Source organism: Vulpes vulpes, chromosome 10 (assembly GCF_048418805.1).
Source record: "Vulpes vulpes isolate BD-2025 chromosome 10, VulVul3, whole genome shotgun sequence".
Taxonomy (NCBI): Eukaryota; Metazoa; Chordata; class Mammalia; order Carnivora; family Canidae; genus Vulpes; species Vulpes vulpes.
The window spans coordinates 3,128,500-3,142,945 of record NC_132789.1 but is presented as its reverse complement, the minus strand read 5'-3'; the positions used below and the strand labels follow the sequence as shown (position 1 = coordinate 3,142,945).

The 14,446-nt window shown below is 50.1% G+C and overlaps 1 protein-coding gene across 1 annotated transcript in view; it reads left to right on the top strand.

Moving 5' to 3' along the window:
* Positions 1 to 14,446, top strand: part of TMEM132C (transmembrane protein 132C) — a 303,059-nt gene that overhangs the window by 189,171 nt on the left and 99,442 nt on the right. The window contains exon 3 of the mRNA XM_072722665.1: positions 6,144 to 6,290. Within this exon, the coding sequence (XP_072578766.1) occupies positions 6,144 to 6,290 (147 nt within the window). The remainder of the gene's footprint in view (positions 1 to 6,143; positions 6,291 to 14,446) is intronic.

Here is a 14,446-nt window from a genome sequence, read left to right as displayed (position 1 = left end):
TCATCAGCTGTCCCATTTAAAATTGCACCTGTCTCCCTCCTCATTCTCTCTGCAGCTTTACTTTGACCTGTAACCTTTGCCAGCACCTGACCTGCTGTGCATTTTGCTTATGTTTTGGTTTATTGTTTGTCTCTCCCACCTGGATGTGAGCTCTCCGGGGGAAGAACTGTGGGCTCCTTGGATTCTTCTCACCGAGATCAGCACTGGGCACATGGGACCGTGTGCCACATTCAGTGAGTGTTTGCTGGATGCCTAAACATCACGGTGGCTTAAAAAGCAGAAATCCAGAATTTTACATGGGAGCATTTTATTTCATTTTATTTTAAGTAATCTCTGTACCCAACGTGGGGCTCGAACCTACAACCCCAAGATCAAGAGTCACACACTTTACCAGCAGAGCCAGCCAGGCGCCCCTCTTCTGATTTTATTTTAATGTCGGCAACTGTATTCATTTGCTAGGGCTGCCATAGCAAAGTGCCAAGGTGGTGGCTGAAAGGGCAGGCGTGATGTCTCATGGTTTGGGGGGCCAGAGGTCCAGAATCAAGGTTCCTTCTGAGTCCCCTCTTCTTGGCGTGCAGATGGCTGGCGTCATCCTGACCTGGCACTCTCCCTGTAGGGTGTCTATCTACAAGCTGCCCCTTCTTCGAGGAACTTGAGGCCATCGGTCCTTGTGTTTGGGCCACCCCATAGCTGCCCTGGAGCTGGATTCCCTCTGCGTCTGTGAGGTCACATTCTGAAGCGCTGGGCTAGGAGTTCAGCATACGGATCCGGACGGGAGTGCAAGTCCACCCATAATAGCAACTATTTATATTTTTTCCTCTTTTACATATTGAACATAGGTTCAGCCGACTCAGCCTTACAGGACCAGAGATCAGTGGTACCCAGCCCTCCCCTAAACCCCGCTCAAGCCACACAGATGCTCATTCCAGCAGCAGTCATACCAGTGGCTTCTAGAAGTTCAGTGGCCGTGAAGAGCTTCTGAGGAGAGCATTTTACGTAGAGATCCCAGCTCACCCCAAGACAGATGAATCGGATGGCAGGAATTAGGCTTTCTGGGTTCAGAATTTGTACTCAACATTGATTCTCTTTAAGTAACATTTAATCATCCCTATATTACACTTGAGTCAAGCACCTTTTGAAAAGAGGGAGGGACGTGTTTGGGGTTGAACGCTAAAAGACTGAGGCGTGTGTGCAGGCGGCATGAGCCGGCTCTGGGGCACCCAGACTGGCTGGGAAGCACCCCCAGGGCAGGCCCACAGCCGCGCCCTGTGTTGATGCTGCTCGGCACCCTGCACAGCACCTGCTGGGGAGCACTGCTGCCGACCTCGGTCTGGTTCGGCGGCGCTGTCTCTGAGCATCCTGACTCACCTTCCAACCCCAGCAACAGCAGACCCTTGGTTGGGGACCGCTGAACTAAACCACCCCCTAGACAGAGGCTGAAGAGGAGCAGAGGCCAGGGAGTGATTTCCCAAGGCCACAGAGCTCATCTCCAGCAGAGGCTGGACCCAAAGCCGGCTTTTCTGCATCCACTCCACCGCCTTCTCCAGCCTTTGAGATGTTGAGCAGAAGTGGCCTGTCCCGTGCCAGCTGGCTCCTGGCCCCTTGCCCCGAAGCCAGGCATCCTCATGGAGCCTCCTCTGATGCCACCACATCTCCACACTGGCTCTCTTTGCAAAACTCCACCCTGGGGACCCCAGATTCCTGCAACGGCCAGTTCCTTGATGTACCAGGGGACATCTAATGGTCTCATACAGAAAATGCCTAATTGACAAAATCAGCCTTTTGAAACCCTGTGTCTTCCTCCCACCTGACACACAGATGAGACCAGCCATGGTGTCAGGCAGCAAGAGACCTCCTATCTGTGCAAGCTATTAAGTGGAAAGAACACTTTGTAGCTTCAGTGAAACCTGGAGTCTTGAGCAAAATCCAAATGTGGCAAAACTGGATTTCAAGCAAAGTCACATTTCATGAGGCATTTCTTATGGGTAGTAAAGTTAGAAGGTGTCCCTGGTAAGAGACTGATGGGGCGTGGATTTCCCTGTCTTGAGACAAATGGGGGCTTTTGCGTGCTGATGTGTCCGTAATGTCTATCCCTCAGGTATGCCCTGGTCTCCATGCACCAAGGTGACACGTGTGTGCGGCACCTCATTTTAACGCAAGACTTGGGAGAAGTTTCCAAAGAAGAGGTGCCTGTTGCTGCTGACGAGCTCTTGCAGCTCTGGGGGATGATGCTGAGTAGGACACCCTAACTTTGAAAGAGGAGATGGGGCTTGTCAACCTTTGGTTCCCTCTCAGTGATTGCCGGCATCGGGTTTGCTTGACAATGTTGACCTATTCATGAGGATTTGTGTCCTCCACTCGGGGAGGGGAGTGGGGCAGGGGTAGGTGTGTGCATGTGTGTGCATGTGTGTGTGTCATTTTCCAAGCTGAAACTCTGTGTATATCCTAAGGAGTCAATGAGTTCTGCAGCGTTTGTTGGTAAACACTGTATGTAGCATTCTCCAAGTGACAGGGCAATGGTGACAGAGCACAGATGGGGTGTTCGCCAGGGCCTGACTGTTCTGGCCTTTACTGTGTGGTTCCATATTCTGGGTGTGGTGGGGGTAACTCAGACCTACGTGAGAGATGTCCTTCCCATGACTACTCACCACGAAGAGCCTGCACGTGAGCACAGGTGAGATCTGAGCAAGGTCTGCACCTGACTTCAGTGAGATGAGATCCCCGGGGGAGTTGGGGGAAGGGTTCATGAGACCATGGTGGTGGGGGTGCGTTGGTTGGTTTTACAACTTCCTCTTAATCTCAAAACTTTCAAACTGTTTGGAAGTGAAAAGTGATTTGGAAAAAAATCCTGCAGGATTCTCTTTCCTTCCAGAGGCAAGATTCTTACCTTATATGGAATTCATGTCCGTATTGCAGACTGGCGTAGAGATGTGGATACACCACCCTTCTTTTGGAGTTTGTTCTGGGCAATATCTATACATTTTCCACCACAAAGGACAAAATATTGCCCCCCATAGGGGCACTCCTTTCCATATCGCCATCCTTCCAATATAAGAATCATATTTTGTCTAGATTGATATTCAGTGTTTAAAATAATATAAGCCTGGGTGCTCATCGCCGTAAAACCAAGTATGAAATTATGATCATGTTGCCTCTTTTGAGTGATGACTTCTTATCTTCAGGATTAAAAACTGACTTGGTTTTATTCTTTTCCTTTGTTTTCTGTTTATTGAGCTCTTGTATATTCCCAGGCTCTTCGCTGACTGTCTAGATCTCCTAGATCAGAGCATTTGTTTTGCCCAAATTCCTTAGGAGAATGCCTGTTTCTGGAGGGCATGGCTACCACACTCAACTGCTCACGGCGGGGGTGGGGGTGGGGGAGCCAGGGGGGCTGTCCCCTTAGCCACCCTCCCTCTGCTTGTGTGTGGGATCTGCTTCCTGTGCCTCTGACATCTGATGCCTTTCTGGGTTGCTCCCTCTCTTGATGGAGCACAGATTCAGGACGTAGGATGCTCAGTTTTTGGAGAGCTTGCACATCCAGAAACATTCTTCATAATCCAGCTGGTGTAGAGGGCTAGGTTGGGAATCACACCCCCACTGATCCCAAAGCGGCTGCTGTGAGTTCCAAATCCACGCTCATCCCTGACCTTTCCCGCTCTCTGGAGGACTATTGAATCCACTCCTCTGTAGCCCGAACTGTGTCCTATGCCAGGGTGCAGGTCTGTCCCCACTCACTGTGCTCATCACCAAGGGGACCCATCCAGCCTGGAAACTCAGGGCCTCTACTTTGGGGAAATTTCTTGAATGACTTCACTGATTATTGTTTTTTTTCTTTTATTTTTTTCTTTTCTTTTATTTCTTTTATTTTTTCTTTTATTTATGTTATTATTATTTTCTTTTATTTTTTCTTTTATTTATGTTATTCAAATATTGAACCTCAAATTAGCCTTCTCTGTTCATCTTCTCTATTTCTATTTCTTTGCTTTTTTTTGTTTTTGTTTTTGTTTTTTTGCCACCTGGGATAAATTTCCTCTCTCCATCAGTCAGTCTACTGACCTTCCATTTCTGCTACGACATTTTTAATTTCCAAGCACTTGTTTGTTTGTTTGTTTTTCTGAGTGCTTTTTTTTAAATTTCAGATTTATTTATTTATTTTAATTTAATGACATCCTGTTTTTGTTTCATGAGTATGGCATGTTCTCTGATCTCTCCGTGATCGTGGGTGACAGTGTGGGTTTTAAAATTATGGTCTTTCCCGCATTGGCTCTATTTCCTACAGGTTGCTTTTCTTTTCTGTTTGCTTCTTTTGGTCTCTGGAATAATGTGGAGACTTTTCTTGGTGCCCGGCACCTGTCCCCTGCTCCTGTAAGTGAATGAGGGACTAAACCACCATGGGAAGCTCTGAGCCCAGGCGCCCTGGCTGGCTGTTTGGAGAAGCCCCAATGTCCGCCTGAATGTCGCATTTTTCCCAGGGGAGCGAGGGCCCAGCTTTGGGGATGGAGGCTGGGAATCTCAATGATCTTTATGCATAGGGTCACATGGTCACTCTGCTGACAGCATGGCAATCCCATTCTCAATTCCCCTAGGATCCCACAGCCCCGGCTAGGGGTTCTGCACTCACCCTGTTGGGTGGGAAGGGGAAAAATATTTGCATCTAGCTGCTTCATAAACAGACTCAGAGAATCTTCCTTGTTGATCCTCATCCACTCTTGCGTGGGGGCTGAGACCCCCGATCCCTGGGGCGGGTGACTGTGGCATAAGCCCTGCTGGTTCTGGCTTTTCCCACTGACCATGGGGGCTGCGTGTGGAAGGCTTGCTCCCACGTACCCCTGCCTGCACCTTCTATTGGGTTTCAGAATGCATGGCAAGGACAATCATATGGTTTAATTCATATGGGAAATATAAGAAATAGTGAAAGGGATTATAGGGGAAAGGAGGGGAACTGATTGGGAAAAATTAGAGAGGGAGACAAACCATGAGAGTCACCTAACTCTGGGAAACACACAAAGGGTAGTGGAAGGGGAGGTGGGCAGGGGGTTGGGGTGACTGGGTGACGGGCACTGAGGGGGGCACTTGATTGGATGCACACTGCGTGTTATACTATATGTTGGCAAATTGAATATAAATAAAAACAAAAACAAAAAAAAAGAATCCATGGCAGCCATGCAAGTCCCTCCCCACCTCGTCTTTACAAATGGGGCTTCTCCTATGAGCGGGATTTGGGGGACAGGACAGGTGGGTGTTGTGGTCCATCTACTGCTCTTCTCTCCGGTCCATTGCTGAGAACGCTGAGGCTCTCGGAGGCTGAGCCCCCACCAGAAGGTGGGCCCTGGAGAAGAGCTTTCTTTTCTCCAAGTCCTGACATAGTGCACTTTGGTCGGTGCCTGCCCCAAGGAGGCCCAGCAGTCACCCAGAGCAGGATGAAGTCATGGAGCAATAACTAATGCTTATTAAGTGCTTGCTGTATGCCTCACGCTACTTTAATCTCTTTCTCTGCATGAATTCATTTCATCATTCAGCTTTATTAGAGGATCCATTACAGAGGGGAACTTGTGGCACAGAGAGGTTGGCCCAGAGCCACACAGCGACAAAGTGGCGAAACCAGAGCATGAGCCTTGGGGCACGGGGGTCCCAGCCCAGCCACACTCCACCACACCCCCTGACTAATGAGCTTGTGTTGTGGGAGCCTGCGTGGGGCACTGTAGGATGTTTAACTGCGTCCTGGGCTTCCCACTCCCTGACCCAGTGGTAACAAGGAGAAATGTCTCTAGACATTGCCACATGCCCCCTGCAGGACACTACCCCACACCAGGAGTGACAATGATGTTCCAAGGCAAGTGGATGCTCCCCTTGAACACTTAATGGGGCTACTTCTCAGTTTAGGGTCTGTCCAGGGACACTTCCCCTCAGATCTGGATAGCAAGATCCACAGCTCGGGAGTCTGGGGTCGTCCCCCTTCTACTCCATCTGTTCACCCCTGCATCACCACCCTCTGGTGCCCTCCATCCATCTCCACATGGGCCACGAAAATGTGGACAGTTGGACAAGGGGTGGTCGCCTGCAGCGTAGTGGAGCTTGGGCACATCCGCAGAAGCCTGGTCTTTAACGCTGTGGCTCTCTCTTGCCTGTCTTCATATCCGCAGAGCCAAGGTGAAGAAGGGGGTGAACATCCTGGGCACTCAGACCAGCGAGCCCCGGCAGTGGGATGTCAAACAGGAGATGGGGAATGGCGGGAAGCATGCTACCACCACCGTGCTGTGCCAGCGCCTGGGGTCCAGCACACGTAACAGGTAAGCACAGGGGACGCAGGGTCCAGTGACCGGGTCACCACCTGTAAGGCTGGCCTTACACTCACATTTAACTGCTGCTTAGCAGAGCTATTAACCCCTGGGCCTGGGAACCTGGAGGCACTTACATCAGCTGGCAGGACCATCTGGCAGCTCCAGGCGGGGCAGGCGCAGCTCTGGTCCTGAGTCTGTTGTTTGGGCTTTGGGGCAGAGGCAGGCTGGCATGGTTTGCTCTGCCTCCCGGGCCTCATGCATTCTCTGCACGTGGGCTCAAGTCCCTGGGCTGTGTTACCTGCCCTTGCCCTCTCTAGATTATCAGAGGCTGCTTTCTTCCAGGCACTCATTCCTTGAGGGTGTGATGTTGTGCTTTATGATAAGAAATAGGCATTTGGTCTTCATCCCTGTTCCTGGAACGGAGCTCCTAAAACCCTCAGAATTTTGCAAGTGAGTGATCAGAGCAACAAAGGTGACTTTTCTTATGTTAATGATGTGACTTTTAGAAAGCACCTGGGTCACCCCAACCCCACCCCCAACATCTCCCGGGAGGGCAGAGGGGCTGGAGATGGACTTCAGTTCCCAATGGTCAGGGATTTAATTAGTTTTATGCCTGTAATGAGGCCTCCAGAAAAACCTGAAAGAATAGGTCTCGGAGAGCTCACAGGTAGGTGAGCCCATGGGGATTCAGGGCGAGCGACACCGACAAAGGACGTGAAGATGTCCACCCTGTGCGTCTCCTCCATCTGGCTGCTCCTGAGTTATGTCCTTTAACCCAGTAAGGGAAGCTTTCTCTGAGTCCTGCCAGCTGCTGTCACAAACTAATCAAACCCAAGGAGGCAGTCAGGGGAACCTCGAGTTTATAGCGGGTGGGTCAGAAGCTCAGGTGACAGCCTGGACCTGCCACTGGCACCCGCAGGGGGTGGTGGTGAGGGGGGAGTCCCGTGGGATGGAGCCCCTACCTGGGGATCCGATGTCATCTCCGGGTGGACCGAGTCAGGATCACGTGGAATTGGAGGGCACCAGCTGGTGTCTGAGGGCTGCTTGGTGGTGCAGGGAAATGCACACATCGGAGCTGGTGTCAGAGTCGTGCAGGATTAGAGCCAAGCTTCAGTGAGGAGGGATTTCGAGATGGGGTGATGGCCCATGACAATGGTACCTAAGGGTGTGCTATGCGAGGTTCTACACAGAGAGCTGGATTACTATTTAAAGGAATCGTTTGCTGTGTATAAAACAACACATACTTGCTTTAGAGTATTTGTAAAGCACAGTTATGCGAGGGAAAAAAGCTAAATAATATATCGCTGTTCTGCCTCCCAAGGATAACCCACAGCTAACGTGCTGCTTCATTCCCTTCCCGGGTTTTATACCTGCAGTAAATGCGTAGTCGGTTTATTTATCTTATAAATCCGGTATTGTAATCTATACATGGATTTTAAGATGCTTTCACTTCTACTGAAAACATTTTCTCTTGACGTTAAATTGTCCCCGAAAACACATTAACGGCCTCGTGATATTCCATCATATAGATTTAACGTTACTTAAATAACCATACCCGTGACTTTAGACTTTGCAGTTGTTCTTGACTTTTACTCTTATGAAAAACAATGCGGCAGTAAACCACCTTTCACATCAAGCTTTATCTACTTCTCTTTTCACTTGAAGTGGCTTCTCCAGAATTGAAAAGTTTGATCATTTTTAGGGCTCTTGGCACGTTCTGTTTGTGTATTTTCTTGATGGGAGTGACCCTAAAGGGAAAAGCAGCCCATCATTGGACACATTTTCTTCAACAAATGCTACAAGCCTGCCAAGGAAAATTCTGCCAATTCTCCACTTTGTTTAGAAACACCCAGTTCTTTGATCGTAAACCCTCTCTGCGGTCCTTCCTTTCATGGGTCGCCAGGGAAAACATCTGGCTGCCCGAGCAGCTCCCTGGTTCAAACACCAACCTTTCCCCTGATCACTCCAAGAAGGACTGTTAGTGCCGCATGTGGGGTGAGGGTCCTGTGTCCAAATGTTCCGACTTGTGAAGAAGTAACCAGAAAGAAATGCATGCCAGGGTCCTCTGGGTATAAGCAGAAGACCAGAGGCACAATTAAATCTCCTGAACCAAATGCACATAAAGTCTGACTAGCCCATAATACTGGTGTTGATTAGACAAATAAAAATGAAGGTATTCATTAAGAGACAGTGAAGTTGTGCATGTAAGTCATTCTTCATGACACAGTCAGGAGGAGTCTCGAAGTGAGGGAGGAAGCCCTGTGGTGGCTCCTTCTTGAGGGTCCTGGAGGCAATCCTCTATGTGCTGAGTCTTCTGGGAGGTCTGCTCTGGGCCAGGTGTGTTTGCTGGGAGGTGAGCTTCTAGGTTTTTTTTTTTTCTTTTTTTTTCTGGAAAGCCTGCTTACCAGCACTCCGCTGATGGATGGGTGTTCATGCTCACTGCCTTCCTCGCCACGCTCTGCGGAAAGCCTTGGTTGGTACCCATGGGAGGTGCTGTGTGCTATGCCCAGCAGATGTCCCCTGAAAACTGAGTCAGATCCAGGCCACCCCCCATCAAGGAACCTGAATGAGGTGGAAACCTGGGACCAGAAGGACCCCAACTCAAGGGTGTTCATTGACATGGATGATGAAAGTCCCCCTGGGGAAAGAGGGCTACTCCCCACTGCCTGTAGAGCCAAGCACACTTGTTTCCTACAGCTGTGTGACAAAGTACCCCAAAGCTTATGAGTTCAGAACTTGTTTATTATCTCATAGTTTCCTTGGGTGAGGGAGGTAGGCACATCCTCACTGGGATCCCTTCCGGAGGGTCTGTCACTAAAAGGCAGTCGGCATATCCTCCACCAGGACCTGTGGTCTCATCTGAAGGCTCAGCAGAGCCAATCCACTCCCAGGCCTATGTGGTCACGTGCAGGATTCAGGTCCTTGAGGGCTACAGGACCGAGGGCCTCGGCTTCTTGTTCCTTGCCAGGTGTCTTCCTCCATCAGATCAAACCTGTGAGAAGGTCCAGGGAGAAAGGAAGTGCCAGCAAATGGAAGTCAGAGTATTTTATTACGTAATCTCTCAAGTGACATCCACACACTTTTGCTGTATTTTGCTCATTAGAAGCAAGTCTAGGCCGTTCTCAGAGGAGGAGAGGACACAAGGTTGACTGCCAGGCGGTGGGGGTCCCTAGGAGCCCTCCTTAGCCTCTGTGAGCCTGACGGCAATCCCGGGCTGTGGAGGGCTTTCCCTTATGAGCTCTCCTCAAAGGATGAAGGATGGGGGCAGGGGAAGGAATAGAATATGCAGGAACAGAGAATGACAGCCTTGCAGGCACAGACAGAGGCCCCGCAGGCCCTGAAATCAGGTCCCTCACGCAGAGAAGAGCGCAGGTGTGGCCTGGCTGCAGGTGGCAGAGAAAGGACTTGCTGAAGTTCTTCCAGGAAGGGGGCTGGGCCATGAAAGGCAGGGATGTGGATCCCACACTGGTGGCTTTACCTGGCCTTCCCTGAGCAGGACATCCCCTGTCCTCCTCTTCAGATGGACTTGCCTTCCTCATTTAACTTAAGCCTCGTTGATTCGGAGGGAAGTTTTAGGTTCCTGCCTGGATCGGTGAGCTTTGTCCAATGCACTCACAAGTGATGATCCTGGCTTGTTCCATCCGAAGAGCAATTTATCCAAGGGATGTTGTTGGGGACACTGTGGTGTCAGCTTGGAAAGTGGGAAACCCCAGGTGAGTCTCAGCAACAGTGGCCCCTGCCCACAGTCACACCTCGTCATGGATGCTTGCGTCGCTTAAGAGTCTAATCTGAGGGATCCCTGGGTGGCTCAGCGGTTTGGCGCCTGCCTTTGGCCCAGGGCGCGATCCTGGAGACCTGGGATCGAATCCCACGTCGGGCTCCCGGTGCATCGACCCTGCTTCTCCCTCTGCCTGTGTCTCTGTCTCTCTCTCTCTCTCTCTGTGACTATCATAAATAAATAAATTTAAAATTTTTTTTTTAAAAAGTGTCTAATCTGAATCAACTTTAAATTGCTCTGGGTATTTTAAATTCACCTGTATCTTTAGTGATAATATTCTTGAAAGTATGCAGGTCAAGTACCTCTGCTAGGCCCTAACATGCATCACAATAAGCATACAATTATAAGAATTATTTTATAAGATGATCCTCGGTGATTAGGACCGGGCGTCATTCATGCATATGCCTGTCGTAATGGGAATTTGTGCCATGAATCGCCCAGTGTGGTGCACATTGCCCACTGGGTCCCGCTTCAGGCCCCCGTACTGCTTCTGTGTTCCTGCGTGGGCTGGTAGTCTGCTCTGGCGGCTCTAACAAAATGCCACCGATGGGGGCTAAAGAATGAATGTTTATTCTCTCCTAGTTCTTGAGCTCGAAGTCCAATATCAAGATGCTTTAGGGGTGGTTTTGGATGGGACTTCTCTCTTCTTGGCCTTCCTGCTGTGTCCACACATGGTCTTTCCTGTGTTTACCCTGGGGGGGGCAGAGGGAGGGAGAGAGAGCAAGCTCTGATGGCTCTTCTTATAAGGACCCCGGCCCTATCAGATTTGGACCCCACCCTTATGGCCTCATTTAACTTTAATTATTTCCCTAACGGTCCACTCTCTGAGCACTGCCACATTAGGCATGAGGGCTTCACGAGATGAATTCCAGAGTGGGGGGGACCCAGCCAGTCCCTAGCAGCAGGCCTTGCCCTGACACCCTGCACCTGTGTCCTTTGGAGCCCTGCCCTGGGCTCCTGGGCACTCTCACCCACTCTCCAGACTGTTGGGAAAGCCTGAGAGTTAACATTTTTTTTTGGGGGGGGGCGGGCAGTCCTTGCACATGACGGAGGGGTGCAGAGCATAAAAACTCACCTCCTCTCCCCCCAGACAACTGTCAATTGTGTGGATGCTGCAGAGCTCCCCAGGGATCCAGGGAGGCTGGCACCCTCTCTGATCACATCCTGTCCCTTATGTGAACTGCTTCCCTCGTCCCCATCCCATGTCTTGTAGAATCACTTACAAGTGGACCGACGGCTCCAGGTCTGCTGCTAACAAACCCAACCTGAGATTCTCAGCAACATAACAGTCCCTGCTTCCTTCCCTGGTGGAATGGCCTCCTACGTGAAGAGTTTGTTAGGAAGGCCTTCCTGTCAATGAAGCACTTTGTCCCCCGAGTCCAGAACTTCCAGGCTTCACACCCTGCAACCCCTCGTCCGTAAACCCTCAGATCCAAGAAGAGTTGGCAACTGTCCATACAGTCGTGTTGCACTTAGTCTCTAAGCCCTAGATGAATATTTTAGCAGTCTGAGCATCCCGGCAATCATGCAAACTCAGCTAACAACCTACCAGATCGTACTTCATACTCATAGGGTGTCAAGCCCATGGAGCAATTAATGTTCTGTCCAGACACCCCCAACACACACACACACACACACACACACACACACACACACAGGGCCATGAGTCCAAGGGAATCAAGCAGACAGCAAATGCCTCTGTGTCCATGGGAAGAGGATGCAGGATGTGGCCGGCCAGTTGCAACACTGGGGTGCACTCGGAGGTGCCATCGGTGTTCGCTCCAGAGGGAGCCTCTCCTGCCTTGGCGTTTTATCTCCCTCCCCACGTGGAATCCTTCCTCAAACCTGGGTATGAGCAGTTGGAGCTCGCCCGAGCAAGAACCCCAGGCAGCCCAGGAGGTGACCCCCACCTGGAGGGAGGGTCCAGCCAACCTGGGCTGGTGCCAAAGAGTCCGTGTGTCTTTGAACTGTCGATGTGCCATTAAGTGAGCAGCGGGCTCCATGTTGGGGATGCAGCCGCGGTGGCTGTGACGGAGGCTGGCGCCCTGGAAGTGGGGGCTCCAGACATGCCGCCTAAATGACTCTCCACGGAGCCTCGCACATTGTGCTGGTGGTCACAGAGCACCTTCGTTAAAACCCATTCACTGGGGCAAAAATTCTAAAATTTTTCTATTGGGCTTCGTTATTAAAATATTGCTTTTAGAATCTCTTCCAGGAGGCAAACATAATTATCTGAAAAATAAAAATCTAAATGGTAGTGATACTCTATATAGTGCTTGGCATTTTACAGAATGCTTTGTATACACGATTTCAGTAAATCTTTTCCATGGTTTCTCAAGCACTCCGTTTGGCAGGCCACTGGGCAGGTGAATAAGAGACAGGAGGGCAAAGGGAGGAAGCATCTGACTGTATATTTGTGCTGATGATAAAAAAAAAGTTTGCTTTTAAAATAACTTTCACGTCTATAAATAAATGGAAAATGCTCGAATCTGTGGCATGAATTAAAGGTGAGCGTAAAGAGCTACAATTGGAACTTACAAACCTTGTTGTCAGTGTCAGCGAAGTCTGTGCACCTGTTCAGGGGCTGGAAGGGGAGAGGAAAAAGAGGCACTAGCTTCAAACTGAGACTTTATCTTGCTTCTTTATCTTGTTATTACCTTTTCTTTAACGCCTGTATGTCACCTTCAGCTTCAGAAAAACATATTCAAAAACCCATTTTGTGGACCTGTATTCCACACCTGATGTTAACTGTGACCATTATTGTGCATGTGAGTATTTTTACACAGGTGGGACCAGCCTGCGACATGTCTCCATTTATAAAGTGATGTTGCCAAACACCTGCCCCAACCTTAGTTATGTGGCTGGTTAATAACTTATTAAGTGGATGAATCTTTATTTAGAGAGTCTGCTACCGCAGGGCATCATAGTTACTAACTTTTTCACAGAAACAAACCAGCAATGCACATCTTTATGCCCCTATGGCCTCTCCCGGGGCCCCTCACTTCCTGGGAGATGGCAGCGTCCCCTAGACACTTGCAGATCTAAGCTACAGATTGGGTGCTCAGCCCACCGGCTATAAGCAGAGAGGATGGCCACATGGGAGAGCTCGGGAGGGATGTCTGTGTGGAAGCCAGACCACTTCACCAGGGGCTCAGCCAGCCAGGTGGCTGGAGGGCCAGGCAGGTGGATGGAGGGCCTGAGCCCTGCGTGCTGGCAGAGGTGGATGGAGAACAGGATGAAGTGCGCCTGCCTGCAGGGCCCCCCCTCCTCCTTCTGAGCCTTCCTGGTAGGAATGCAGCTCCCTGCTGCAAAATCTCCAGATTTATCTAGAAAAGCTGAAAATCCAGACTGTCATGTGAAATCTCCCAATTTTTAAACATTTGCTCAGATTTGTAAAATCACTGTGCAGATCCTGAAGCAGGAATATTGTTGAGGAACGTGGTTCACCAGCGAGTGAATCGTGTGTAGTAGTGGCCAATGTGAGCCCATCACACGCTCCACTTTGGATGAGATCACACCTGTGATCTGTAGGGGGTTGGTTGTATCCGCAAGGTATAAAGTCTGCAGCAAAATAGCCATCCAGGCCTAGATAGAAAGCTTCCTTTAGAGGGACTTAGAAGTGAGGCCAGCCCTTTTGCAAGACTCAGTGTCCCCTGTTTACCCCACACAATCCCTCCTGAACAGATAAAGGTGCACTGACCCCCTGTGTTTCCAGCATATTTGCAAACACACGCCTGTCCTCTGGTTCCTCATTTTCTTTTACCCTCGACTCTCTTAAGGGGCAGCCCTATCTGGAACCTGCCTGGGCCTGGGGCTTGGTGTCCCCCCCATTACTGCTCCCCTTGTCGCCTAGCTCCTGTGGGGGGTGGGTGGCAGGTCAGCTGGCCTGCTCCAGCTGGCCTAGACTGGAGACGCTCTCTGGGTCCGTGCACTTCCCTGGACCACGAGTTGACGCCCACCCTGCTCTCCTCGCTCCTTGGAACCAGCAGCACTCCGGCAGCCCCCAAGCCCGTCAGCTTGGCTCGGCTCGGCTGCAGGAAAGACAAGTAAATCAGGCAGCTAATAAAAGGAGGGAGGCTTTTCCAAATGCAAAAATCACAGAAAATGGTGAATAAAATGCCCATTGGTATTCATGTACATCGTCTCGATTGCAGACCTTATGTCTGTAACTGTGCTCGGCTGTTTGTTTAGTGGAGAATTCTGGAATATGAATGTTGTCATAGCTGCTTCATGTAAACAGTTTGGGCAGAACTTAGGGGAATAGTACAGCAAGATAATCTGCTTTTCCCTGAAGGAAATTGCCCAGACCGAGTCTTCTCCTTAAGAGAGATTTGAAGATACCACAGAAAATACGCCGGGCACATTTCCAACAAGTGAAAATCTCCCA